This window comes from Ascaphus truei, chromosome 10 (assembly GCF_040206685.1).
Source record: "Ascaphus truei isolate aAscTru1 chromosome 10, aAscTru1.hap1, whole genome shotgun sequence".
In the NCBI taxonomy this organism is placed as follows: Eukaryota; Metazoa; Chordata; class Amphibia; order Anura; family Ascaphidae; genus Ascaphus; species Ascaphus truei.
In genome coordinates, this window is record NC_134492.1 from 15,382,064 (window position 1) to 15,409,134 (window position 27,071).

The 27,071-nt window shown below is 42.0% G+C and overlaps 1 protein-coding gene across 10 annotated transcripts in view; it reads right to left on the bottom strand.

Moving 5' to 3' along the window:
- PATJ (PATJ crumbs cell polarity complex component) overlaps positions 1 to 27,071 on the bottom strand; it is a 154,519-nt gene that overhangs the window by 93,452 nt on the left and 33,996 nt on the right. For 9 of the 10 annotated variants that reach the window (XM_075615974.1, XM_075615973.1, XM_075615969.1 and 6 more), the window contains exons 15-18: positions 26,356 to 26,490; positions 23,882 to 24,046; positions 20,462 to 20,530; positions 19,639 to 19,761 (exon numbers count right to left, since the gene is read on the bottom strand). In XM_075615974.1, coding sequence (XP_075472089.1) covers positions 19,639 to 19,761; positions 20,462 to 20,530; positions 23,882 to 24,046; positions 26,356 to 26,490 — 492 coding nt within the window. The remainder of the gene's footprint in view (positions 1 to 19,638; positions 19,762 to 20,461; positions 20,531 to 23,881; positions 24,047 to 26,355; positions 26,491 to 27,071) is intronic. The other variant, XM_075615970.1, reaches the window with a different exon arrangement.

The window sequence follows — 27,071 nt, forward strand, 5'->3', positions numbered from 1 at the left end:
GGAGAACTTAAGCACATTTGCTGACTCAGGAGAACTTCACGATATTCTCAAAGCGAAGATATATGTGTATTGGCCAAGAGAGGGCAGTAAAGATCAATAATTCCAAACAAATGCCGTTCCAGCAGCACTGCAGTTTTGTGATGCGCGCAGCACAAACGGATGAAGGACACTTTCTTACAGGGCACAGCGGCTTCGTACACGGATGGGCCTAGCACATGGAGAGCAGACACTCCAGAGGCAAAAGTGCAAGCAATTATCTTGCACGCAGAACCGCATTTCTTTGCATGTTGTTATACTTTCTATTAATCTGGCACGAGCACAACACGGGACAAAAAATAAACAAACATTTAAAGAGGCAGTCCCAGCAATATCCCACGGTTTGTTTTTAAAATAAACCAGTTCTGTATTATTAGAAAATACTTACTGCATTATTTAATTATATATTATTATTCAATTCTTAATGCCATTTTTAATGAGTTTTAATATACTGAGCAGCCTTTGATTTTTTAGCACACTTCCCTAATAGTGAAAGATCTGTGCAACACTTTGTTTGTGATCATTTGTTGCCAATATTCCCAGCAGTTTCAGCTGCCAATTGTAACAATAGATATTGTTACCTTAGTAATATAAGAATACATTGTAGCTGCTGAGTTGCACTGACTGAGGGATTGATTGAAACCGAAAGGCAGCCATTTAGTGAACCCTGGGATGCAAGATCTTTACTGATCGATCATGGGAGAACTAATCAAACGGCAACTTAGATAATTAGTTTTCAATCAAAGGCTGCATATATTAAAAAATGTAAATGAAATAGAGTCCAATTAAAATCTGATTGGTCTAATACAGGGGTGTGCAAACTTTCTGAGCTGAAACCCCCTGCCTGGCAGCTGCAGCATTCGCACCCCCCTCTCCAAGGACCCGGCGTCAAATGACCCTGCGGGTCATATAACATCACGTGACCCGCCGCAGCGTCATTGTCATTTGGCGCGCGTTGCCATGGCCATGGCAACGCATCACGCACATGCCGCCGCGTTGCCATAGCGATGAGTCGCTGAAGAGCCGGCAGAGAACAGGTAAGGGAGTTACAGACGCCTCACGCCTCCCCCGGCTTTTAATTTAAATGCCTTGTTGAAGGGCGCGGGGCCTCTGTAACCGCGCCGTGCCCCCCTAGTAATTCTTGCGCCCCCACCTAGGAGGCGCGCCCCCCAGTTTGTGCACCCCTGGTCTAATATACAACAACACATACAGCAGGGGTCCAGTCAAGCCCCCTCCCCCCAACAGGACAGGTTTTCAGGATATCCCTTCAGCACAGGTGGCTCAATCAGAAACAGAGCCTAGAAGTATAGAACAACAAAAAAACAAATAATTCTATAGGACTCTAAAACGGAAAAACAACGAGAGCAATGCGATCTGTTCAGGTTTTACAATCAAATTACTGCCTAAAGGGGCTTATTTTACTTTATGAAGTATTCCAGCTTACTTTAAAATAATCACTTCACAAAAACATAAAAAAGAGGGGAAAACCCCTTTGTACAGCACCTGTACTTTTCCACTCAACACAAGAATGGTAGAATCCTTTTCAGGATGGAATTCAACATTGCACCTTGAACTCAGGTGTCTAGTTACCAGATATTTCTTAAATCACTCCACTGGCTCCTTCTTGATCCCAAAGTGACAGGTACATATTGTGCTGATGGACTGAAGCCCCTGCCCAGAATGATTTATTCCAAAACATGGAAAACCTAACCCTGTTCATTTGAAATGTTGCTGAGGACTAATTAAGCCAGGCATGCCTGTGTTCTGTGTGCTTGGTACAGTACTTGCATTTAAGTCGTACTGCTTTGGGGTTGGTAGAGGCAGCTAAAATACTGTGGTTAACTTATATACAGCAATATCCGCTCAAACAGTAACCTGGGAGCATTTCAGGAACATTAAAGGGGTTACAGCCGAACAGAAAAGAGATCAGAGCTACTATTACTCTAGTCATATTTTTTTAAATTGAATTATTAAGAGAAATACCAATAAAAGGGTACTATTATTGCCAAAAAATGTATTTAATATTTTATTTGCAGCTGCAGGTATTCACAGTGGAATTACTGTATATACTCTTCAGCGGGATTCCCAGCAACACCTTGCCCATTCATCATACTGTATACTGCTTTTTATTTAAAGAGGCAATATTCGAGCAGCTTACAAAAAATGCTTTTCTTTTAATATATGCAGCCTTTGATTACCTTTATTGAAAACGAATTACCTACGCTGGCGATTGATTGGTTCTTCTGTGATCGATCAGAAAAATCCTGCTTCCCAGGGTTCACTAAATGGGCTGCCTTTCAGTTTCAAATCAATCCTTCAGTCAGTGTAACTCAGCAGCTACAATGTATCCTTATATTACTTGGGTAACATGATCTATTGTTACAGTTTGCAGCGCACACTGCTGGGAATATTGGCAACAAATAGGAAAGGGTTGCAAAGATCTTGCGCTGCTGGGGAGGTGGGCGAAAGCCTGCTATAGAAATCAAAAGATGCTCCGTATATTAAAACTCATTGAAAATGGCATTACAAGCTGAATTTTAAAATAATTTAAAAAAATAAAAAATAGCAAGTATTATTTAATACTACAAAACTGAATTTTTAAAAACACACATGTAGGATATTGCATGGATTGCTCTTTTAAGACAACTTGCATACACAGGGTAAGTAGTTACACTTTCAAAACAAATGTACTGTACTGGTTTGCAGAAGAGCAACATTCTGGGGCAAAAGTTTTGATCTATAAGAAAAAATTATTTTATCATTTGCTTTCTTATCCTTTAAAGCAGGGGAGCGTAAACGTTTTTTTTAGCTGCGCCCCCTTGCCTGCTCCTCAGTCTCGCGCCCCCCTTCACTTGTTTGGCGGCGTCAAATGACATCACGTGACCCCGTTGCCATGGAGACAGACGTGCGACGTCACGCCGCGGCGGCATTTGACGCCGTGTTGCCATGGCGACGGTCACAGCAAATCTCCAGAATCATGGTAAGCGAGTTGCCGAGGCCTCACGCGATCCCCCCGGCGTTTCATTTAAATGCCTCGGGGAAGAGTGCGGGACCTCTGCAAGCGCCTGCACCCCCCAAAAAATATCCAGCGCCCCTTCACTTTGCGCTCTGCTGCTTTACAGAAGCAAATTCTATTTTGGGGTATGGGATCCTAGCTGCTATATCACTATGCTTCGGACTTTAGTTACTGGATCTACTTAACTTGGTGGCTCAAACTTTTCTTTTATTCAATAAATGTAAAAAATAAATAAATAAGATCTCATCCAAGGTTATAATTATCCTAACCAAAATACCACCATTGTGTCCTAATACCACAAAATATTCTTCTTTATCTACTCGTAAATAGCCTCACAAATGTAATAATAAGTCTTCCTTTTCCCACCTGGCTTGTGGTTCTTAATACATACAGGCCCTAAACCAGGGGAAACCGGACATGAATTAAATACCTTTTTCCTTTATACATTTGTGCATGTTCAGGAAGGAGATAACACGGATGGAATGCAAAGCATGCAGCACAGCTATCAATTGTAAGTCAAATTGCACAGATTGCTAAAATAATCTGTCATGGTATGTGGGTAGGCGGAAACCTGAAGAGTGAAGAAGTGGAGGAGGAAATCTTCCAGGTGGGCAGAGTTTGGAATACGAAAATACGGAATATATATATATATGTTATATATATAAAAAAAAGGTTATTTGTTGACCTGCAGCCAGAGAATTCATCAAGTAATTAAAGAAACTAAACTCACATTGATCAAAAACTTCAGGTGGGGGAGATGTTGATCCAGGTTTTAGCGAGACTACTTCCTCAAAACATTCCTTACAAATTGGATCAAATATTTTTTTTTAAGCTGATATAAATTCCACACCTGACAAATGTGGGAAAACACATCTTGAAAGCATTCTCAAAAGACACATACAAAACATACATTTATTTATTAAATGTTTTACCAGGAAGTAATACAGTGAGAGTTACCTCTATGTTGCCCTATGTCCTTGGCATAGAGTTATGATGACAAATAATATATGGATACAAATACATAGTTACATAAGTGAACAGGGTATACATTATATACAAGACATTGCATGCACAGTTGGAGATAATACATGTTATAGGCGTATGTAACAGTTACAGACCAGATTAAAACATGACAGCTTTAATTTTGAACTTAGACTGGTGGTGGCTGTGAGAGTCTCCGGTAGGTTGTTCCAGTTTTGGAGTGCATGGTAAGAGGAGGAGCGGCCGGATACTTTGCTGAACCTTGGGACCTTGAACAGTCTTTTGGAGTCTGATCTCAGATGATAGGTGCTGCATGTGGTAGGGGTGAGGAGCTTGTTCAGGTAGCTGGGTAGCTTGCCCATAAAGAATTTGAAGGCAAGACAGGAAAGGTGAACTTTGGGCCTAGACTCAAGTGATGACCAATCTAGTTCTTTGAGCATTTCGCAGTGATGTGTGTTGCAGTTGCATTGGAGAACAAAACGGCGTATTGAATTGTAAAGGGCATCAAGTTTGCTAAGGTGGGTTTGAGGTGCCGAGCCATACACTATGTCTCCATAGTCAATAATTGGCATTAGCATCTGCTGTGCGATATGCTTTCTGACCAGGAGACTTAGGGAGGATTTGTTCCTGTAAAGTACCCCTAGTTTGGCATAGGTCTTGGTTGTCAGGGTATCAATGTGCATCCCGAATGTTAAGTGGGAGTCAAACCATATGCCCAGGTATTTAAAACTAGTGACAGGGATTAGGGTGGTGAGTCAGATCTCAGATAAGTGCTGCGTGTGGTAGTGGTGAGGAGCTTGTTTAGATATGCAGGTAGCTTGCCCAGAAAGAATTTGAAGGCAAGACAGGAAAGGTGAACTTTGGGCCTAGACTCAAGTGATGACCAATCTAGTTCTTTGAGCATTTCGCAGTGATGTGTGTTGCAGTTGCATTGGAGAACAAAACGGCATATTGAATTGTAAAGGGCATCAAGTTTGCTAAGGTGGGTTTGGGGTGCCGAGCTGTATACTATGTCCCCGTAGTCGATAATTGGCATTAGTATCTGCTGTGCAATACGCTTTCTGACCAGCAGACTTAGGGAGGATTTGTTCCAGAAAAGTACACCTAGTTTGGCATAGGTTTTGGATGTCAGGGTATCAATGTGCATCCCAAATGTTAAATGGGAGTCAAATCATATACTGTACCCAAGTATTTAAAACTAGTAACAGGAGTTAGGGTGGTATTAGCGTTGATTCTGATCTGGAGCTCAGTCATTGGGAGCTTAAAAAATGTAGCCTTGGTCCCAAATACCATTGTTACAGTCTTGTCAGTGTTTAAAAACAGTTTGTTTTGGGAAATCCCATTTTCAAGTCTCAAAAAGTCAGATTGAAGTATGTGTTCAAGGTCGGAGAGGCTAGGGCTGTGTGCATATAAGATTGTATCATCTGCATACATGTGTATTGAAGCTTCCTTACACGCTGTAGAAAGATCATTGATAAACACTGAGAAGAGTAGGGGCCCCAGAACAGAGCCTTGCGGGACACCGCAGGTGATATCCAGGGGGTTGGAGTTAGAGCCTAAGATAGGCACATGTTGGGCTCTACCTAATAGGTAGGAATTAAACCAGTTTAAAGCATACTTCCCTATTCCAGAGCTCTGGAGTTTGTTAAGCAGGATAGCATAAATCAACAGTATCAAAAGCCTTTGCAAAATCTAAGAATATTGCACCAGTGAGTTGTCCTAGTTCCATTCCACACTGGATCTCATTGCAAATCTTTAGCAGGGTAGATACCGTGTAGTGTTTGGGGCGAAAGCCAGATGGGAATTGGCTTGGGAAACTTGTCTTGGTATAGTAAACGCTTAATTGAAAGTGAACACATTTTTTCATGCCTTTGGATAGTATTGGGAGAAGAGAGATTGGCCTGTAGTTTGAGACAGTGTTTTTAACTCCATTTTTGAAGATTGGGACAACTCTGGCAGTTTTCCAGGTCTTAGGGATATGGCCTGCAGACAGAATAGTGTTGACTATGGAAGCAATTGGTTTGGCAACGGCTGGGGCACCAAGTCTTAGGAACTTAGATTGCAGTAAGTCAGGTCCACATTGGCTGCTTAGTTTTAATTTGAGGAGCGCTTGTGTAATCTCCTCTTCGGATACTGGGGCAAATTGAAAATTGTGAGCAGTGTTGGGGGAGGGTGGGGCTATAGGGCTATTCTCAGAATGAGGTTCATGTTTGGGGTTTGGGTTACGTTTCGCTAATAAGTTAGTACAGCGGTGCGCCAACTGGGGGGTGCGCTCCCCAGGGTGGTGAGAGATTTGTCTGGGGGGGCGCGGGCAGTTGCAGAGGCCCCACACTCTTCCCCAGGCATTGAATTTAATGGCGGGGGATCGCGTGAGGCCTCTGCAACACTCCTCTTACCTTGATTTAGCCGGCTGTGTGACGCGTCGCCATGGCAACGCGGCATCAAATGCCGTAGTGGGCAACGCGGCGGGGTTATGGCATGACGTCACATGGCCTTCGCACGCCGGGAATCATGGCAGGGGGGCGCGAGCACCAGGGGATTAGACAGGGGGGGCGTAGCACGAATAGTTTGCGCACCCCTGATGTTAGTAGCACACCCCACAAAGTAATCATTGAATGCATTAGCAATGTCAGTGGGATTTGTCAGAGTAATATCCTCCTTAGTGATATTACTTGATTGTTGATATCTAGAAGGCTGGAATATGTTGTTGATAACCTTCCAGAAGTTAGCTGGGTTTAATGTATTCTGGTGAAGAGTGTCAGAGTAATATTGTGCTTTTGCACATATTCCGCAGGCATCTGCAGTTAAGATCCTTGGTAGTGGCAGTTACTTTGTAGCTTTTCCACATGGCATCCCTAAAATGGTAGAGCGCTATAAGGTCAGTTGTAACCTACGGAAAGTGGGTCCCCCGTACTCTAGCATGGGTATCACAGAGTTTTAAGAACTCGGATTGGAAATAGTCTAGCTCAGAATCAGGGTCGGGAATTAAGTCGATTCTGTACCAAGGGCAGTTGGTAAGGTCAGCCAGAAACTGTTGTGGGTTAAAGTTTCTAAATGCTCTAGTGAGGAGAACTTTAGGGCTCGATTGTGGTGGTTTAATTTTCCTTACACAGTACACTATTGCATGGTCACTGACAATGTCAGGAAGGATGCCAGAGGAATTGATTCTGATGGGATTTGAGGAGAAAATCCAGTCTAGCAAGGAGTGGTTGTGAGATTTCAGGTTTGTCCGTGTGGGTTGGGAAATGAGTTGCGTTAAGTTAAGTGACTTGACTTGTATCTGGATTTTGTGGTTTTTAGTGTCGAACCAATTGTAGTTGAAATCCCCAAGATCTAGCAGCTCACTCTTCTCATTGAGAGAGGAAATTAAGCCAAGAAACTGGGTAATATCTGTCAGGGATTGTAGAGGGGTTTTAGGGGGCAGTAGATGCCAGCAACCAAGACGGGCTTAGAAAAGGGGAGACAGATTTTGCCAACTAGGATTTCAAAAAGTGGGTGGGCTTAGGGGGCAAATTAAAAGTGTGAATTCTAAGGTGTTAGCAATATAAAATAACACACCTCCTCCTCTCTTTGACCTATCTTGCCTAGAAATGGGGTATCCCTGAATGGCAATATTTGCACCGAGGGTTCTAGGGGTTAGCCATGTGAGAATGATGGCTTTGGGTTTATGCATAAGACACCATACCCTTAGTTCATAGAGTTTGGGCAGCAGGCTCTGGATATTTATATGGGCGACAGATAGCCCTTTTTGGAATTTGAAGGGGGTATTCTCCAGTGTATGGGACAGAGTTGAAAAGGGAGAGCCTGGGTCAAGTTCAATATCACCTGCTAAAGAGAGTAATAGAATGAATAGAAATTTGAGTAGTTGTTTGCAAGTTGTACATTTGTGATGTTTGCCATTAGTGAGCGGTGGTTGGTGCGCTGGTTTTCAGAGTTCTCCACCAACTTTCAGTAGATAGTGCAAGGCTTTTGAGTAATCCAGGGTGTATGGTGATGTTGGCTGTGGGCCAGGAGGTAGGAGTTTGTAGTGGAGAGAGAGAGTAACAATTCCATGAGGCCAAAAGAAAGAACAAAGTTGAGATACATAGCAGGTTCATTATCACAGAGGTAGGTAATGTAGCATGAAGCGGTTATGAGCCAAGTGAGTGTGTGCAGACTAAACAGCAGAAAGGTGCCTCTTGATTGTCAAAATGTTTTGCTGCATTGCAATGCTAGGGCCTAATCAGGGTTTGTTGGAGGGGGGGAGGAGGGCAGTTGTGTGCAGTCCGTGTTGGAAGAGGTTGCAGTAAAATAAAGGTGTAAAGGGTGGGGGGTTTAGGTGTGCAGGCTAACAAGCATGGGATCATAGTGTGGCCAGATGAGATCACCGTTTGTTACCTTGTGTAGAAGAGTTTGACTAGTTGACAGGGGACTGGATCTACTGCTAACTATAGTCTAACTATATATTCTCACTTAAAGATGATCATTTTAAGATGCAGCATTCTAAACATACCAGAGATCAATAATAAAGGGAGGGTGGGGTATTTCTTTTAAAACAGGGGGTTGCAGATCAATCAGTGGGTTAAAACATACCAGAAATCAACAATAAATTAACAAAAATAGATCATTATTTGTATTTCCGGTATACTAAATCAATGGAGGCCAATCAATTGAGGGGTCATGTGAAGAACCATGTAGCTAAAAAGCAATATATATATATTATATGTTCTTTCCATCCCCACATGTTAAGCCCCTTAAAGCAGATATATATATTTTCACAGCAGGGGTTTTTGCAATAGCCCGGGGGCCCATGCTCTTGTGGGGCCCGCTGTCCCCCCCCCCCTGTCGGCAGCCCTTCTGTCTTATCAGAGAGAGACAGGCTTGGTCGGGAAGGAGGAGAGCGGAGCTGCTCACAGAACAGCTGTAGCCAGTAGGAGGGAGGAGAACAGGACTGCTTCACCAATTCCGGGCAGCAGGTGGCGCTGCAGAGCCCTCCATAGCTGCTCCTGGACATATGTCTTTTTTTCAACCTCATCTACTATGTACCTGCAGTGCAACAGTGGATCAGCATGAAAAGATGGTTTAATGTACACACAACATAATACAGGGAGTAATGCAGCACAGTAGCAAACAAATATAGTTGTAAACAAATGGACATATATTTAGGTGGTGATTGGGGTGAACACAATAGGGAAAAGGGAATGCAACAACATGAGGGAACAAACAGTGGGGACAAAAACACACACTGTGCTGCATTACTCCCTGTATTATTTTGTGTGTACATTAAATCGTCTTTTCTTGTGGCATAATCCGTAGTACTATTATCATATAGTCAGTGAGGGCTGGAACTGTTGATTGTGATTATTGGTTAGGGGGGATTTGGGTCCTCCTTGTTCCGTTGCTGTCCACTCTCTCTATATATATATATATATATATATATATATAGTGGTTGACAAATCACAATAAAATCTACTCGCCACCTAGTACCAAAAGTGTGCTGCTTGGGCCAATATTTACTCGCCTGGGGGTCAAATCCACTCGCCCGGGGCGAGCAAATGTATAGGTTTGTCGAACACTGTATATATATATATATATATATATATATATAGACCAAGTGGATCAACATGGGCTAAAGATGATTAGGTTGATATAAAATATGTATATTTCCTGAACCGGGGAGCTGGTCTGCGGTGCCCCCGACCTCCGAGGTTTTTTTTTCTTTTTCTGGTGGTGTAGGACAACAAAGTCTACAAATATAGCTGCCGGGTCACCAAATGAAAGCAGTGACACCTTTCTATTGGCTGGCAGAGCGAGGCTAACCCCAGCGGCCATGATGGTGGAATCAACCATAGTCTCAGAGAATTATGGAATACATTTAAATTATTTTAAAAATAAATTTAAAAATTTCACCCACAAAGCTTCTCACAAATATTTTTTCATTTGTGAAAGTGTTGGAGTGAAGGCTATTTGCAGATTTAAAACATGAGTGCTTCTCAATTTATTTATGCAAATGTTTGCCACGTGCAACGGTTTGCCACATATTGGCCGTACTTCCCCCCCCCCCCCAATCATTAACATAAAATATTTGTGAAAGTTCGTATTAAAAGTACTCTCCAAGTAAGATAGTCGCAGCTGGCCAAGTTTTACACCTTTGCAGATTTTTTACCATCAGCCAATGTCCAGAATTCGCCAAATTGGCGAACTTCTGCAAAGATTATTCTACCTAACCATACGAAGCATTGGTCACGTGTGTATAGATGACCAGTGTAGAAGTAACATCAGATGGTGGACTAATGGTGGACTAATGGCTATAGACGAGCTGTACCAATATAATTGTCCTGAGCGCTTGCACAATATCTTCTTGCTCAAAAGACTGAGCCACCTGTGCTGAAGCAGGGATATACTGAAAACCTGACCTGTTGATGGCCCTTGAGGACTGGAGTAGGCCAGTCTAAGATTGAGCCACTGATTTAGCCACCTGTGCTGAAGCAGGGATATTCCAGGTACCCAGTAGAGCACCAATTTTCATGACATTTGTGTCTATTTTTTTTCAGGAACCAAAGGACATCGCGGTTCTTAGGTAATATTCATGGTTGTAAACAGTTGGTTTTAAAACAAATGAAAATACAACAGCGCTTCCATTTGTCTGATTAAATGAGATTGGTTGTAGTAATAATACGGTGCTTAAATAAATCAACAAATTCAGCATCGGACAATCCTGATAAGCAGTGGGTGAGATGTGGGTCCGGATATTTAAACACTCCCCGACATTACTCAGTGGCTTCGTCAGGCTCCAGCCTGCTTTTGTGAGTCAATCAGAAAATTGGCTAACTTGTAAATTTATGTCTTTATCAGACCAAAGTAAGAATTGTACAAACATGCTTGTATTAAATGTCAACAGCACAGGAGTCCCCGCGGAGGTTACCGCTACACATATTTAAAAAGGAAATAATTATCCATCTGAAAGATTACCGCGTGAGAAATTCTTGTTTTAATAAATGGTTTACATTCACAAAACATACACATGGGTTAAGTTGATTATAAGAGACCCGGAACTGATTACTAATGATTATCGATTGGCTGCTGTACAGTAGCTTAGGAAAAATGTATGTGATTGGGTGAAAGGACTAGATCTGTTTAGAAGCTGTCTGGGAGCAGGGTTACTGGCTCTGCACTTCTTCAACCCAGGCTGTGCCGAAAAGCTGTGTAATGCGGCAGGAATAAGCTTATAGGGCTCCATGTTAAAATGCATAAGAAGCAAAAGGTGACACTGTGTGCTCATTTGCATGTCATTACCCAGTATCGCTGGCTGCAGTGGAAGCACTGTATGATAAGAGCTAATGGGGAAAGGCAGGGCTGCAGACCTGTGAGATGTGAAGGTGCTCACAAGTGATGTTTTTAGTTTCTGTTTTTTTTTTTTTATATGGAACTCTGTATTTATTTAAAGTTGTTGCTGAATTTTCTCATAGGGATGGGATGGTTTGAAAACCAAACTGAGAATTTCGGCGATAGTTCAGATATTAGAGTTCACCTCCATAATGAATTTTGAAATTCAAGCGAAAAACATCGGACTCATCCTCAGATTCATTTTAGTTGTTTTTTTGTTGTTTTTATAAACTGGGGGAATTGTTGGGTTTGCCAACTGAAAACTCACAAACTTATGCACCAAAAGCATTTGTATTTTATTTTTTCCTTTTTGTTACACAAACTAGTTGACCTTTTGGGTCAACAAACAGAACACTTTACAAATGTATGTTCACATTTCCCAAATAAGCACAAATATTTTCCTGCTTATTTTGATTTTTTTCCCCTCATCATTATTTAAAATCCAAAAACACCACATTTTGTTTTAGAACTACAATGCCACGGAAAGTGCCTACCCTTCATTTATCTGAATATGACTCGTGACTGCCACACATGGAGGATCTGTAATAATAATAATAATATAGCGTTGAAAATGTATGCATTGCTGTGCATTGAATTTTACAGGAAAGATGCGTCGTTGCCCCAAACAGCTTACAAGCTAAATCGGTGATGCCCGAGACACTGCGATAAAGTGATTTGCCCAAAGCACCTAGGACAGCGACAGTGGGGATGTGAGCCGGGTTCACCTGCTTTAGTAAGTGTTCTTAATCCTTTAGTTGTTCTTTATAAATGTATTGCAGTTCTGCCACTTATGATGTATCCTTATAGAATGTATGAACAAAGGAACACAGGGCACAATGGGTTTAGCAAATCAAACTCATTTATTGAGCCAACACGACGTTTCGACCATAATGGTCTTTATCAAGTATGCCATTGTCCCTTGATAAAGACCATTATGGTCGAAACGTCGTGTTGGCTCAATAAATGAGTTGATTTGCTAAACCCGTTGTGCCCTATGTTCCTTTGTTCATCTATTCAGGACTGATTGCAGGCTTTCGTGCAAACACTGGAGCACCGGTAACTGTATCATTATTTTTCTTTTTGAGGTGTGCAGCATTTCTCTTATATCGTCATTATAGAATGTGACAGTATTATTCAACATTACAGAAGATCAAATTATTCATTTTTTTCCTCAGAGCAGTTAACAGCTTTACTTAAGAGGACAGCAATTCATAAATTAAGAATGAATGCATGTTTTTTTTTCCACAGAAGCAGTCTAAGCTACATTTTATCCTAAACGAATTAATATATTTGCATATTATTTTAATAGTAAGCTCTTGCTCAATCACAAAAATACTATTTGTCCAAGTAGCTAAACCTGTATATTCCACGGCTTCCAAAAAATAAAAAAAAGTTCTACAAAACCCTATCCCAGCTTCATATTGCAAAGCCAGTATAAGCAGCCTCACACTGATGAGACCCAAAAGGTTGAAAAAGCTGTCTGTGAGTTGGTTTACTGGCTCTGCACTTCTTTAACCCAGGCTGTGCTGAAAAGCTGTGCTATACGGCAGGAATAAGCTTATCCATTCATGTTAAAATGGATTTGAGGCAAAAGGTGACACTGTGTGCTCATTTGCATGTCATTTCCCAGAATCCCTTGCGGCAGAGGAAGCACTGTATAACACTGTATGTACAGGGTTGCAGACCTCTCAGACATGTGGATGTGCTCACAAGTGATATTTTCATTTGCTATAAAAAGGTGAAATACTAGACGATTACGTTGTTTTCCTAAGAGTGTACGAAGCATGCCTTCCCATCCTAATGTCCCCGCTGTGCAGTGAAACATACTGTGCTGAAAGCAGCCGCTGATTAAATCTACTTAGGAAATATGGCTACGGAGATTAGTAATTTAGAAATGCACAGCTAACTAAACAGTTTAATTCTTTAAGTGTAGTTTCTACATTTGGAATATTAAATATGGAGATCCCTTTAATAAATTTAAGGAGTTCCGCCTACTCATCCACTTGAGATCATTAGTAAGTAGTACTGCCCAGGCATATTAAACGGCCCTGGCTACTTAATGATTTTTGGAGATAAACGAGACAGTAAGTGCAGGCAGTAGAAATTGAAGTTTGCGGATGTCTGACCAACATTTGACCTGACTAACAGTCCCCCTTATTGATAGCTGGGCAGAATCGAGTCAAGGCCAGCACAAACAGCTGTCACAGAATTAAATATTTGGCCATCCAATGTCATCTAAGGCTGCGCTCAGGGTGCCCGCGTCACGAAGCACGTAATGCTCCTCCAGGTGGCCTAGTTGCACGTTGACGCTGCTACAGTTTGGCCGGACAAGTGAAATTGTCTTTCAGGCTGCAGTAGCGCGACGTCAGCGTCACATGAATTGGTTCAGCCAATGAGGGCGAACCAGCTCCGTGACGCGTTCGCCATGGCCCCCCCCCCCTCTAATCTCCTGCAGTACTGGGATGTTCACACGTCGCCCGGGAGATGGCTGCGCGCACTCTACGTCGCGACACCGGCACCCTGACCGCAGTCTAAGGCAGTATTACTTCTTCTGCCGCCTTTCACATGCTAAGGGCTAGATCAGGGGTGGGCAACACCAGTCCTCAAGGGCCACCAACAGGTCAGGTTTTCAAGATATCCCTGCTTCAGCACAGGTGGCTCAATCAAAGACTGAGCCACCTGTGCTGAAGCTGGGACAGCCTGAAATATTGTGACGTTAAGTATATCTTATCGTTACACCTATACAGGACCCCAACATAGGGCTTTTGCTAGAGAAGCAGTGTGTGTGTGAAGATACACAGTGGTAAGGCTTAACATGATGCTATGTTGGCTTGACGTAACTAAGTCACTTAAACAGAGCTTTCTTGACCTGTGCCTTCGTGCTAGGTTAGATTTTCAGGCTACCTAGGGCAACAGTTTCGTTGATCGCTTGCCAGTAGCCAATATCTATAGGGATGTATAGGTTAAAGATGAGCTAGTATTACAAAAGACAAAGCAATGGAGATAAGTCATTAGGATTCTTGGTTCAAGACTAAATAAATGATGTGAGTCACATTCTATTGAACAATATTTACTTTGAAAATACCTCGGATTTAAAAACGGACCCTCATATCTGTAATTACTTCATTATTACATCAAAACCTAATCAAAATCCTAACAATGAAGATGCCAAACACAAGAATACATGAAACAGTGACAACTGCAAACGGAATGTCCTCTAATGTACACCATTGATATTTTTTAAACGGGCCCTATGGCAAATGAGGAAACAACGTAAAGAAAGAGATAACTTCCCTTCTAAACAAGGACAAAAGTTCAGCAATTCTCGGAGGGCAACAATATAAATAAGCCGTATACCAGCCAATTTCCCTCAATCATCAGATCACCTACCAGCCAACCCCCCGCCCCCCCCCCCCCACCCCCTCTTCCAAAGCCACTGTACTGTTGTAAGCACATTTAGTGCTTAAGGAACTTGCAGATTTTTTATAGCAGCAAATTTGTTGAATGTGCAATCCCATCTTTATACGGAATCCAAATGGGATATTCTGTCACAGACAATCCGTGCTTTTTTTGGAGTAGGAATGGATAGAAGGTAAAGGGTACCATCTACTTTCAAGAAATGGTATTGGAACGCATAGGCTATTTGTAGTAGACTTCTATATTTTAGCACTAGCAGGAGTAGTCTGGCTGCCATGTCTAAAATGTCCTTTTAAATACTGCCGATGATTGATAGTTGTTAAGAGAAAAGTGAACACGTGCATTACATCAGGGGTGCGCAAACTTCTCAGTTCACGACCCCCCGCCCCCGTCTGTGCACCCCCTTGGCTGAGCCCCCCTCCTTACCTGCTCTCGGGCTCCACGCGTCATATAACGTCACAATGTCGTCATGTGACGCGTTGCCATTTCACCCCGCGGCGTCATTTGACGCCACGTTGTCATGGTGACGCCGTCACTGAAGAGCCAGCTGAAAGGATTAAAGGTCCTGGTCATGCGTGCCAATAGGAAGCCCCCAAGGCTTTCTATTGGCACCAGGACATTTACAGTAAGTCGCCATTTCGATAGCCCCACACATCCCTGCCGGAGCTGCTAACGGCACCCACTACCGAGGTAAGTGTCTCGGAAAGCATTCAGCTCCAGAGGCCCCTATAATTATATTTAAAAAAATGTAAAAGGGAATGCAGGATTGCTGCTATAAGAGGGGCAACCAAAAACAGGAGGGTAAGGATTATTGTGTAATAATACTGTACATGAGGGGAGCGCAACCTTTTACTCGTGCGCCCCCCTGCCAGCTTTCCCACTCTCTGCACCCCCCCCCCCTCCCTACCTTGGTTCCGGCTTTCTGGGTATCATGACGTTACTTTGCCATAGCAACGCGACGTCGCAAGACCCCATGGCGATGCGTCTCCAGAAGCCGCCTGAACCAATGTAAGTGACGTTTATAGAGGCTTTCTCCGCTTCCCTGGCATTTCATTTAAATACCTTCGGGATGCACGCGGGGCCTCTCTAAAACGCCGCGCACCCCGCAGAGAATCTCGTGCCCCCCCCCACCCCCGAGGGGCGCGCACCCCAGTTTGCGCACCCCTGCTGTAAATTACTCTCGCATACACAAAAGTGCCATAGGTGCAGATGATTATTTATTTTTTAAACAAAAGATCTTGCCTTTATTATAGCACAGCATTGTTTAGCAGTGCTGTATAATTACATGTATATTTGCAAAGTTCACGAACAAATTTTTTATGTGATCAGCAAATCAGACAATTCCCTGAAATGAATTATCACACGTTGGGCCCATTTGTCGCCTCCGGCTTTATCGCCTGCATGAATGGCAATCATGTTTATAGCCAATAACTTTGAAAATGTAATGTCATGCTTTAAAAAGCCACTGGCAGCAGATATATCACATTTATTTTAAAGTCAGGAGCAAGAAGAAAGACCCAGAAAAAAAGGTATTGCAAGGCAGTTTTTTTCCCCCTGTAGTTTCATTTTTTTTTTTACATTAAAAACAACAATTATGAAGTGATTAATAACGGATTGAATTAAAGTGTTGAAGTAATGATGAAAAATAGAAAATCATTCTTCATAAATGTCACTGTGTTGTTCAGAATGTACTGGTTACTTGATACTTGGTAACGGCGTGCGGTCTACATTGAATTTAAAAGAAAATGAAATCCCTAACCCAGGGATCCTTCTCCGACCAGGAAACTAATAACACACTGCACCATACAAGAATGCCATGATGGCGAGAGAAAGGATATTGGAAAATGCTTAAATGATGGGAGAAGTGCCATTTTCAGGCATTACATTGGTTATAATGGCAATTGGCCAACTTTCTTTCATGGGGCTTTGCAATGCTGATGATACAAGGGGGATTATTATTACTATTATATTGATTACATTTGTTTAAAGAAATTAATAGGATCTTCTTCAGTTCTGGGGGGAGACGGCTTTATTATCATCGTGTATTTGTAAAGCGACAGAATTACCGACCAAATAAAGGACAAACTAGTACAAACAGATACAAAAAAAAAAGTCGTGAGGGCCCTGACCGTGAGAGCTTACAATCTAGAGGGAACAAATCAATGTTGAAATAAAAAGGTAAAGTGGTGGTTTATTCTAGGATGGAGTATGGTCCAGCCGCACAGCAGATCCCATTAAGGTTTGAGGCTGTGGATGTTTGGGGGTGTTAGATAGCAAGGGATTTGGTCCAGTCACATAGCTCGTCCCAATAGGGTTGGTGGATGTCAAGAGTGTGTAGGCTTCCTTGAAAAGATGAGTTTTTCAGGGAGTTTTTTTTTAAATGTTTGAAAGCTGGGGGGGGGGGGGGGGAGGGGAAGACTCTGATGGTGCATGGTAGAATCCCAGAGAGAGGTGGCAGCACGGGAGAAGTCTTGTAGGCGGAAGTGAGAGGAGATATTAAGGCAGGAGGAGAGGTGGATTCATGGGCAAACATAGTGGCATTTAGAGATGAGGGCTGAGATGTAAGGAGGGGCAGCATCGTTGAGAGCTTTGCAAGTCAAAACTAGGCTTTTAAATCTGATTCTAGAGGACATGGGAAGCTAGTGCAGGTACTGTATTTGATCAGTGGAGCACCAGAAGAGGAGCAGTGAGAGAGGTAGATGAGTGGCAACAGCATTTTGGATGGACGGGAGTAGGGAAAGGTGGACATGGTGAATGCCAGCGAGAAGAAGGTTGCAGTAATCAAGGAGGGACAAGATGTTAAGGATTATAGTTGCATCATGAGTCAGAAAAGGGCATACCCTAGCGATATCTCAGAGGTGGAGATGGCAGTGCTTAATAAGGGATTGTTTGTGAGGAGTGAAGGAGAGGGCAGGGGTGTTGAGATTGTGGTATAATTGACAGTGAGGGAGAGATTTGGTGTAGGGGTGGCAATGGAAGGCGGAAGAGTATTAGTTCTGCTTTGGACATGTCAAGCTTCAGGTAACAGTGGGGCATCCAGGAGGAGATTGCGGAGAGACAGTTGGTGACAGAGTGTGCAGGAAAAGTGGGTGATCAACAGTGTCGGAGGAAACAGAGAGATCCAGGAGAATTAGTGAGGATAAGTAGCCCCTAGACATAGCTGTGAGTAGGTCATTGGCCACTTCAGTGCTGTTTCGGTGAAGAGTAGAGGACGGAAACCAGATTGCATATTGAAACAAACTTGCTTTTATTGTATTTTGCCAATTTAGGGAAACTCCTAGTTTAAATAATATTGTACTTTGTAAAAGTTATTACAATTTACAGATTATAGGCTCTAGAGCAGCGGTGTGCAAACTGGGGGGCGGGGGTTTTCCTGGGGGGCGCGGGCTGTTGCAGAGGTCCCACGCTCTTCCCCAAGGTATTAAATTAAAAGCTGGGGGGGGGGGATCGCGTGAGGCCCCTGCAACACTCCACTTACCGTGATTCAGCCGGCTCCAAGACGCGTCACCATGGCAAAGCAGCGTCAAATGACGCAGCGGGGTCATGTGACGTCACGGTTGCCACGGTAACGTGACATAAAATACCGCCGCGGGTCACGTGACACGACCCCGCGGCGTCAAATGGGGGGTACACCAAGGAGGAATGTCAGAGGGGGGGTGGGGGTATGGGGGGATTGGCGCAGCAAAAAAAAGTTTGCGCGCCCCTGCTCTAGAGCAGTGTTTCTCAACCTATTTTTTCTACCACAGAACCACTATTGAGATGATCCAATTTATTCAAGTTTTTTTAAAAAGTCATAGAAACAACAACAAAATAAATAAATAAATGATATATATAATAATAATTTTACATTTACAATTAGTGTTGCCATAATTACTGTTTGTAAATATAATTGTAAAATTGAGGCTTTGTATTTAATGCAAAAAAATAAAATAATACATCTGCAGCAATAAATGCCCTCGCGGGCAGTGGGTCAGCAAAACATTGCAGTATTCGGGTTGATACACTAACATTTGAATTCGTTTTTCCACAGGACACTGTAAAGATTAGTCTGAGGACCCCTGACTGGCATGGCACCCTGGCTGAGAAACACTGCTCTAGAACAGGGGGGCTCAACTCCAGTCCTCACACCCCCCCTACCCCCAAAAACAACTCAGGATTTCAGGATATCCCTGCTTCCGTATAGGTGGCTCAATCAGTCCCGGCATCAGCACAGTCTTCGACTGAGCCTCTGAGCTACCAGTGCTGAAGCTGGGGATATCCTGAAAACCTGACCTGTTGGGGGGGCTTCAGGACTGGAGGTGAGCCCCCCTGCTCTAGAGAAATGCAGTGATCAGCAAAAGTCAGTCTTCTTCTCCGCTTCTGCTGCAAAAGAATGTAGGCGGCTCCTGAACAGTTCTTCATAAAGTACTCAGCATGGTATATGGCAATTTCCCACAGTAAAATAACAAAACCTCCCTTGTTTCCTACATACTGTAGAAATAATATTTTTTTTATACATTTGCCTCCAATGTTGTAGTCCCAAGCTTTTGTAACAGGGGTTCGCCCTTTCAAAGGTGGGCGAGTCAACGGCACATTGCCCTGCAACAAATTCTAAACCTCTCCATGAATAAGTAGTACTTAAGAACTGAACTATGCTGTACTTTCATTTTGCGTTTGAATTTATGTCCCATATAATTTGAAATGCGTTTTAAGCAATGCCCTAAAGTGAACAGCAATTAAGTCACATAGCAAGAAGTAAAAGCAAATAAGTTAAAGAGCAAAGATAAAACCTCCTGAAATGCATTAAATGATCTGTTTATGGTCTTGGTGAAAAAAGGTTTTACCTGGTAGTCCAAAATGCTGAATCCTAGCTCCCTATTGTCCTTCTCAAGTTCTACAACCTTCACTTCTGAAGACCACATGGCCAACTCGCCATCATCTTCTGTAAAGTCTACCATCGTTTTCACCTAAAACAAAAATGTGAATTCCATATCATCAACTTTGTTAACTCTTTACAAAAAGGTATACATGTATCATATCATATGAGATGAACGGGAAAAAGGGATGGGTTACATTGCATTTAGATTGAAGACACACTAGCGCCACCTATAATTACAGCAGAGTACTGCATCCAAAGCTAAACCAAACATCGGGAGATCAGACGTACTCCACGAGACGCCGTCAAAAGTAAATGATGCTACATCTGTATGTTAAATATCACAGGTGTCATAACTCCTGGCAGGTTTTCGATATATATTACATTTTTTTTTGTACCAGTTTTTGACACAAGAGGACTACAAGTATGGCCATGGGGTCACATATAGTGTCACAACGTTGTCATCTGCTAATGTCACAGCTTTCTATTGGCAGCCAGAGCGAGGGTGAACCTAGTGGCCATTTTGTCTCCACCGGGCAAAAAAACAAAAAACAAGGTGAAATATATGGTTAAAAGAGGTTAGACACATTTGCAAGAGATATCATCAATAGGTGTTAAAATAATATAGAGTGACAAATATCCATTTCCTTTTCTGAAAGGAGCTATTGCATTTTAGAAGTTGATCCACAGTTTTTACTTAATGAATCTCAATGTTTGAATTCCTTAAGTGAAGCTGAAATAGGGAAATCAAAAGAGTCTGGCAACACAAACGCAATACTTTTTCGGATTACCTTTTCATATTCACTGTTGCTTTTCCATGGTGGTAAGGGCTGTAAGCCTTGTGTTTCATCGTCTTCCTGCTAAATGTAAAAGAAAGGCATATACAGCTTTAGAAAGGAGGAAATAATCGACTTTCAAAATGGTCACGAAATTATATTATGTACGTCAAAAAGAGCTGCACAAATACTGTAGCAGTCCAAATTAGAGATGTGTGAACTCAGGAATGGGGGAGCAGCAAAATCGGAGCCCCTCTATTTCAATGGCTCAAGCACTGTCCAAAGAGGAGATGAAAACAAGACAACCTCAGTTTTTGTTCCTTGCGGCTCGGAGGAAAAGCTCTCCCTGCATTTCCATACCCAGATCCTCCCCGGCAGGCTCACTCCCCAGTTCTTCCTCCCAGCAGCCTTAGCACCTGTATTCCCCTTCTCTCCAGATTGACAATGCCCACCTCTGGACTGGTGAGCTCCGCTCCTTGCCAGCACATCCCCATCAATATCATCCCACACTCCTCCCCCAACACCCCCAAACCTCATCATGTATATTATTATTTTTTCTTTCAAGCTCGTCTTTAAGTTCTTTCAGTGCTGCTTCCCTGGAGTGAGTCTGGCAGTTGTAGGTAGTCAAATTGAGGTCTAAATATTAGCCGATTAACCTCTGAGCATGTTCTGCCTTCATGAATGCTGTTGAGCCCAGGGTCAATCCAGCCTCCAGAGAATGAGGACCATTGCATTTCGGCAGCTTCCATATTAGGAGGTTGAGGACTTACTTTCCTTGCTGGCCTCTTTTGCATGTTGGCAAGGACCTGACTTTAGTCAGGTATATTGTTCAAGCTTTCATAGTACGTTTGAGCCTACCAGCACAAGTATTATACAACTTCTTGAACACCCGTTGCCACTTACTCGCCACATTGAGGCAATGACATCAGGCTAGTGCTGAAGAGGATGATATAGCAGCATATATATTTAACCCCTGTTATCCAACTCATCATCATGTCCAGCCCTTCTCAATCCATTGCTTGATGAAGGCCTCCCCAATGATCTCATATTGCTTTCACAAATTCTGATTTTCATCCTCGCTTTTTGGTTGTCATCTTGGTGTATTGATATTCTGTGGAATACAGTTGAATACCGTCTTTGTCCAACAATGGTAAAGTCTTCTTTAACATGTCTGGCATGCTGCCATTTTAATTTCTTGACCCTTGTGATGATGTCACTGGCTTTTGTTTGCTTTCGAACCCTTCATTCTTTTTCCTATCGCTTCAGGTAACATAAAGCATACCTCTCTCAATACATCTTTGACTTGTCTGAGCTTCTGATTTATCTTCGCATTTAGGGTCCAAATTTCCCATCCATACATGATCACAAGCAGAATACAGTGGTAGAACACTTTTCTCTTGGGGCACAGTGGAAGGTTTCCTTAAAAGATTATTTAGTTTCTTCCAATTGTACTCCATCCCATTTTCATTGTGCTATTGATTTCATTCAAAAAGGTTCCAATCCATCGATACTTGCTGGCCAAGTTAGAACTTCATAAGTGGAAACAGTATGTGTATTGTTCCATAATTTTGATATTTGTAGAGTTAGGACATTCGTTGATCACTCTGGTGTTGCCGAGATGCATATGGAGGCCCACAGTCTTCGTAGTTTCGGCGAGTTCTCAGATTTGTTTCTGAAGGTCTTCGACAAGAATGGCAAAAACAAGGTCATCTGAAAATCATAGGTGACATGGTATCACCTATAATCCTCAATTCGCTTCTATATTCAAGTAATAGAATAGTTGGTGTCATTCTACTAACTGTTCCCTATAAAGGTAAACGTATGCTTCTTTAACACAGCCTTTTTAATGCGTATAAAAACAGCTGAGGTGTAGACAATCAAATTATTTTTCGTAATCTACAGTATGAATCCTAAGCGGAGTGGTGGATTATATTCATTACTTTGGAAAATCGAGTGTACAATTTGGATGTGGTCCATTGTGTTCTAACCACTGCAAAATCCCACTTTGTCTCTAAAAAGTAAAGTCCAAGGTCTGTTGTAGCCAACTATTGAGTATCTTTGTAAAAATGTTGTGATTGGAAGTTGATCGAATGATTGTCAGTTCTAGATGTCTTTTTCTCCTATCTTGTGGATGAGCACAACAATGGCATTGTTCTGGAATTTCCCTGTTCAAATAGCACAAGAGAATTTTGCATCGATTTTCTCTACTCCCAGCTTCTTTCAAGATTTCAGTTGCAATTCCATCTTCCCCGGTGGTCTTACCATTCTTCATGGATTGTATTGCCTTTGCTACTTCTTCTGGATGGATACATGGTACATCATTGGTGGTTTGCCCTCTCCCGCTGCTGCATTATTCCTTCTGTTAACGGTGTTCTTGTACCATTTGTTGTAGAAATCTTACGCTCTCTATGATAAGTGCACAATCTTTTATGTTTTATCCATCGTCTTGTTTAAGTGCAATGATTTGCTTTTTCCCCAATCATAAGTCGCTGCTTCATTTTCTTTAAACGTTTGGCATCTTCAATAGCCTTCTTCACCATATCACGGTTAAATGTACATCTTCAGTTAAACACTTGCGGATTATCTTGCACAGGTGTGTGTGTGTGTGTGTTAAATAATTTTGAAGGAACTGCGAAACATCCAATACAAATGAAAAAATCAGGCACTCGCAGGACTTTTAGCAAAAAACTGGAGAGAAAAAAAATGTATTAAACAGTCAAAGTTTTGGCTTAATCTAGAACTGTTTTGAGAGGTTCTAGATTGAACCAAAACCTTGAACGTTCAATAAAACTTTTTTTGCTAAAAGTCCTGTGACTGCCGTTTTTTTTTTATCGAATATATTCTATAACTTCTTGTATTATGCTAAAATCAGGAATATATACAGTATTATATAGATGGAACAGAATTATTTTTGCAGGCAGAGCTTTGTACTTAGAAAAGCAAAGTCACCAGAACTGCTGTTATGGTCGCAATATTATGCAGTAGAACAAATCTCCACCGAATAGTTTGACATGAGAGAATAAGGCAAGAATCAAAAACGTATGCATGATGTATGTATGTTTTTGCAAGCAATCACGTTCACTTATAAGGCTTCACAAAATCAGAATTCCCATCAGCGTCTAAACAGTTGTTGTTGTTGATGATGAACTGTTGCAGGGGTAGCCAACTCTGGTTCTCAAGAGCTACCGACAGGTCTCCTGTGCTGATGCAGGGATATACTGAAAACCTGACATGCCGGTAGTTCGAGGACTGGAGTTGGCTACCCCTGAACTATTCTCAAAGTATATCACAAAGTAACCCAGATGTTAAAGTCAGATTTGGAGTGCCGCATATATGAAAAAGCAAGACAAAAAGAAGTCATTTTAATAGAATGCGTTTAATCGAGCGAGACGGTCGAGTCTAGCTACATATAACAAGCGGCAATGTGAACTTTACCTTCTCATCTTGAATTTCCAAGGTGTTCAGGTCATCCACAAATGTTTCATTTTCTTCATCATCAAACAAACGGCGACAGCAGACTAGTGTAAATGGAGGTGGCACTTCCTTTAGGAAAGAAACGGCCTCCCGGCGAGATTTTCCAAAGAGCCGCACATGATTCACCTATAAAATAAACCACAGGCAAAGTGACAGCCATTTAAAGCAATCCCTCCTGCTTTCCCGCCGACGCCGGGAGTCACTACGGTGCGAAATGGGTTATTGCAGGGCGATCCCGCTTTATCCGACATTGAGAAATACTGAATGTGGAATCACAGTACAAGATCCCGTATCACACCTTGGAGAATCCCCACCTCAATCTTTTCTCATCTTTAGTGATTCAAACTAATTGAAATTGTCTAGTTGGATTCTTATTTTTCTAAATATATTCTACACGTGACTGCTGCCCTTATGACCTGGTATGTCCGGGGCCTGGACACTCCAGAGGCCGTACTGATGTACTAGGTACGTCACAGGTGAAGGCTCATTTTCCAGATGCCGCTTGGGCCTTCCACCTCCATTTCTGGTCAGCCATGGAATGGTACCACTGGACTTCCGGGATTGGAATGGTCAAACAAGCACGTTACCATTTTATGTAATGCAAGTTTAACAGATAAGAGCACTGCAAACATGACCACAACATATATACAATTAGGATATACACGTTCCTACATCCGTTCCATTTCGATGACTAACCTACTGTATGCAATAGAACTCATGGTTGTGTGCTGAATATTTGCAAAGCATACAAAAAAAGTCCATGTAAATAAGAATGTGTGTTTGAAGGAGCCTCAGCTAGGGATTTGAGATATATTGTCTCTTCGATATTTTTATGAACGGTGGGTAGCAGTATTGGTCCTTACTTCCACGTAGTAAAGTAACAAAGGAGAGAGAAGGGGTAGGTATTATACCATTTATTGGACTCAAACTTCTGAGCCACAGAGGTTTCATCAGATCTACCCTGTAGAACCCTGTGTGGTTTGAAAGCTTGTAGCTTCTCTGTTGGTCCAATAAAAAGTATTATACTCCTTCCTCGGTTTACTACATGGAATTCACTCTGCAAATTGTCCAAGGTATTTTTATACTTACAATTCTGTTGCTGTGCAAATTCAAACAACCTTACATGTGGCTGGGTGTAGCCCCACTATTCAATAATGCCAACATAATGCAGATATTAAAGTATTTATTATAGTGGTCTAACCAATATTATGTCTTGTGTTCAATCCTATTTTTTTTCGATCTGTCAAAATATGTAATTTCTTCCAGAACAAGATTAAATTTCCTCCAAAACCAAATCCAACAGGCTTTTGAGGTTATTAAATTATGTGTACACAGAAGTCTGACACAGCAGTTTAGCTCTTTAGGTCAAAATGAATGTGAGCAGAATGAAAATAAGTTTTCCTCTGCTGTTCTAAAAAAAAAATATTTTGGGAAACTTTCTGCAACTGATCGGTTTCTACGAGTATTAAATATTTAAGCCAAGCATTTTTAGCCTGCTTTTATTACATTATAACTATATATGAAAATACTTGGGAAATCTCTAGACCAACAGGGATAACATAACATATAATGTAGAACCACTGCATGCTGTGTATGGAGCACTTTACATTGCAAATGCAGGCATGGTGAACACTAAGAGCGCTTACAAAGACATTTAAGAGTTTTTGGTTAAACTACCACTGGCTGATGGAGGGACTGCAATATATTCTACTTTATCCTTCAGATCTCAGACTAATAGTAACCTAATAATCTTTTGGTCACTTTTTCATTAATCCCTTATTACATAATTACAGTGACTACATGTTTCACATACATGGCCAATACCAGTTTAAAATATATATACATACATACATACATACATACTCGAAAGTTAGCGCAGACTCTCCCTCAAAATCACCACCTAGTATTACTGTATACAAAACTAGAGGGTTTATAAATGTCCCTTTTTCATAGATGGTTACATCTAAATAAACACATTTTGCGGACTTGAAACCTTGTGTATTACAATACCCAAGAAGATAAATAATGTTGGTCTAATAAAAAGAGGTATCCTATAACAAACCTGCAACAAATCTAGACATTTTATCCTTTGGCACCTGAAAAAGTCAGAACTTTTAAAAACGATATTGATGTTAGGATAGCTAAGGAAAAAAAATGGTGAAATCCCAAGGAAACAAATATAAAATAACTATTTGCTTCTACACAGCTGCATTCCTGAAGTGTGAGCGACTAGAAGAAATATTGGTTTAAAATAAAACCATAATAAATGTATAGGGCACATAATGAATGTACCACATATTTACATCCACCCTGAAATATCATAGTAAGAAAATCCATGTTCATGCTGCATTAATAATTAAATAAGAATGTTGTGTAACATTGTAGAATGTTCTACAGCAATGCCACGTAACATACTAAAGTTCTAAGTGCATTACCTCTAAGAGTTCATCCTCTGGCTGCAAAATTCCAAGTTTGGCAACTGGACCATCGGGAGCAATGGATGATATGTAATGATGTCCGTCATAGGAGTCAAGTTCCACTCCTAATCTCATTGTGTGTATAGGCAAGAGCTATTGGGGGGGGAAATCAGAACAAGGATTTAAATATATACCATTCTAAGAGATTAGTTGTATATTTACCATACCATTTGTGCTGGGGGGGCGCGGTAGGTTGCAGAGGCCCCGCGCTCTTCCCCATGGCATTTAAATTAAATGCCGGGGATCGTGTGAGGCCTCTGCAACTCTTTACTTACGCAGATGCTCTATGACGCGTCGCAATGGCAACGCGGCGTCAAATAACGCCGCGGATCACGTGACGTCACATGACCCTGTAGCGTCATTTGACGCAGCTCTAAGGCAGGGAGGGGGGCGCATGCATCGAGGCAGGTAAGACAGGGGGGTGCAGCAGAAAAAGTTTGCGCTGCCCTGCTCTAGGGCAGCGATTCCCAACTCCCGTCCTCATGTACCCCCAAAAGGAACAGGTTTTAAGGATATCCATGCTTCTGCACAGGTGGCTCAACCACTTTGATTGAGCCACCTGTTCTGAAACAGAGAGACACAGCCTTAAAACTTGGCCTGTTGGGGGCCCTTGAGAACTGAAGTTGGTAACCACTGCCCGAGAACATTGGTGGGCAGGAGGTGGCCCACGGGGG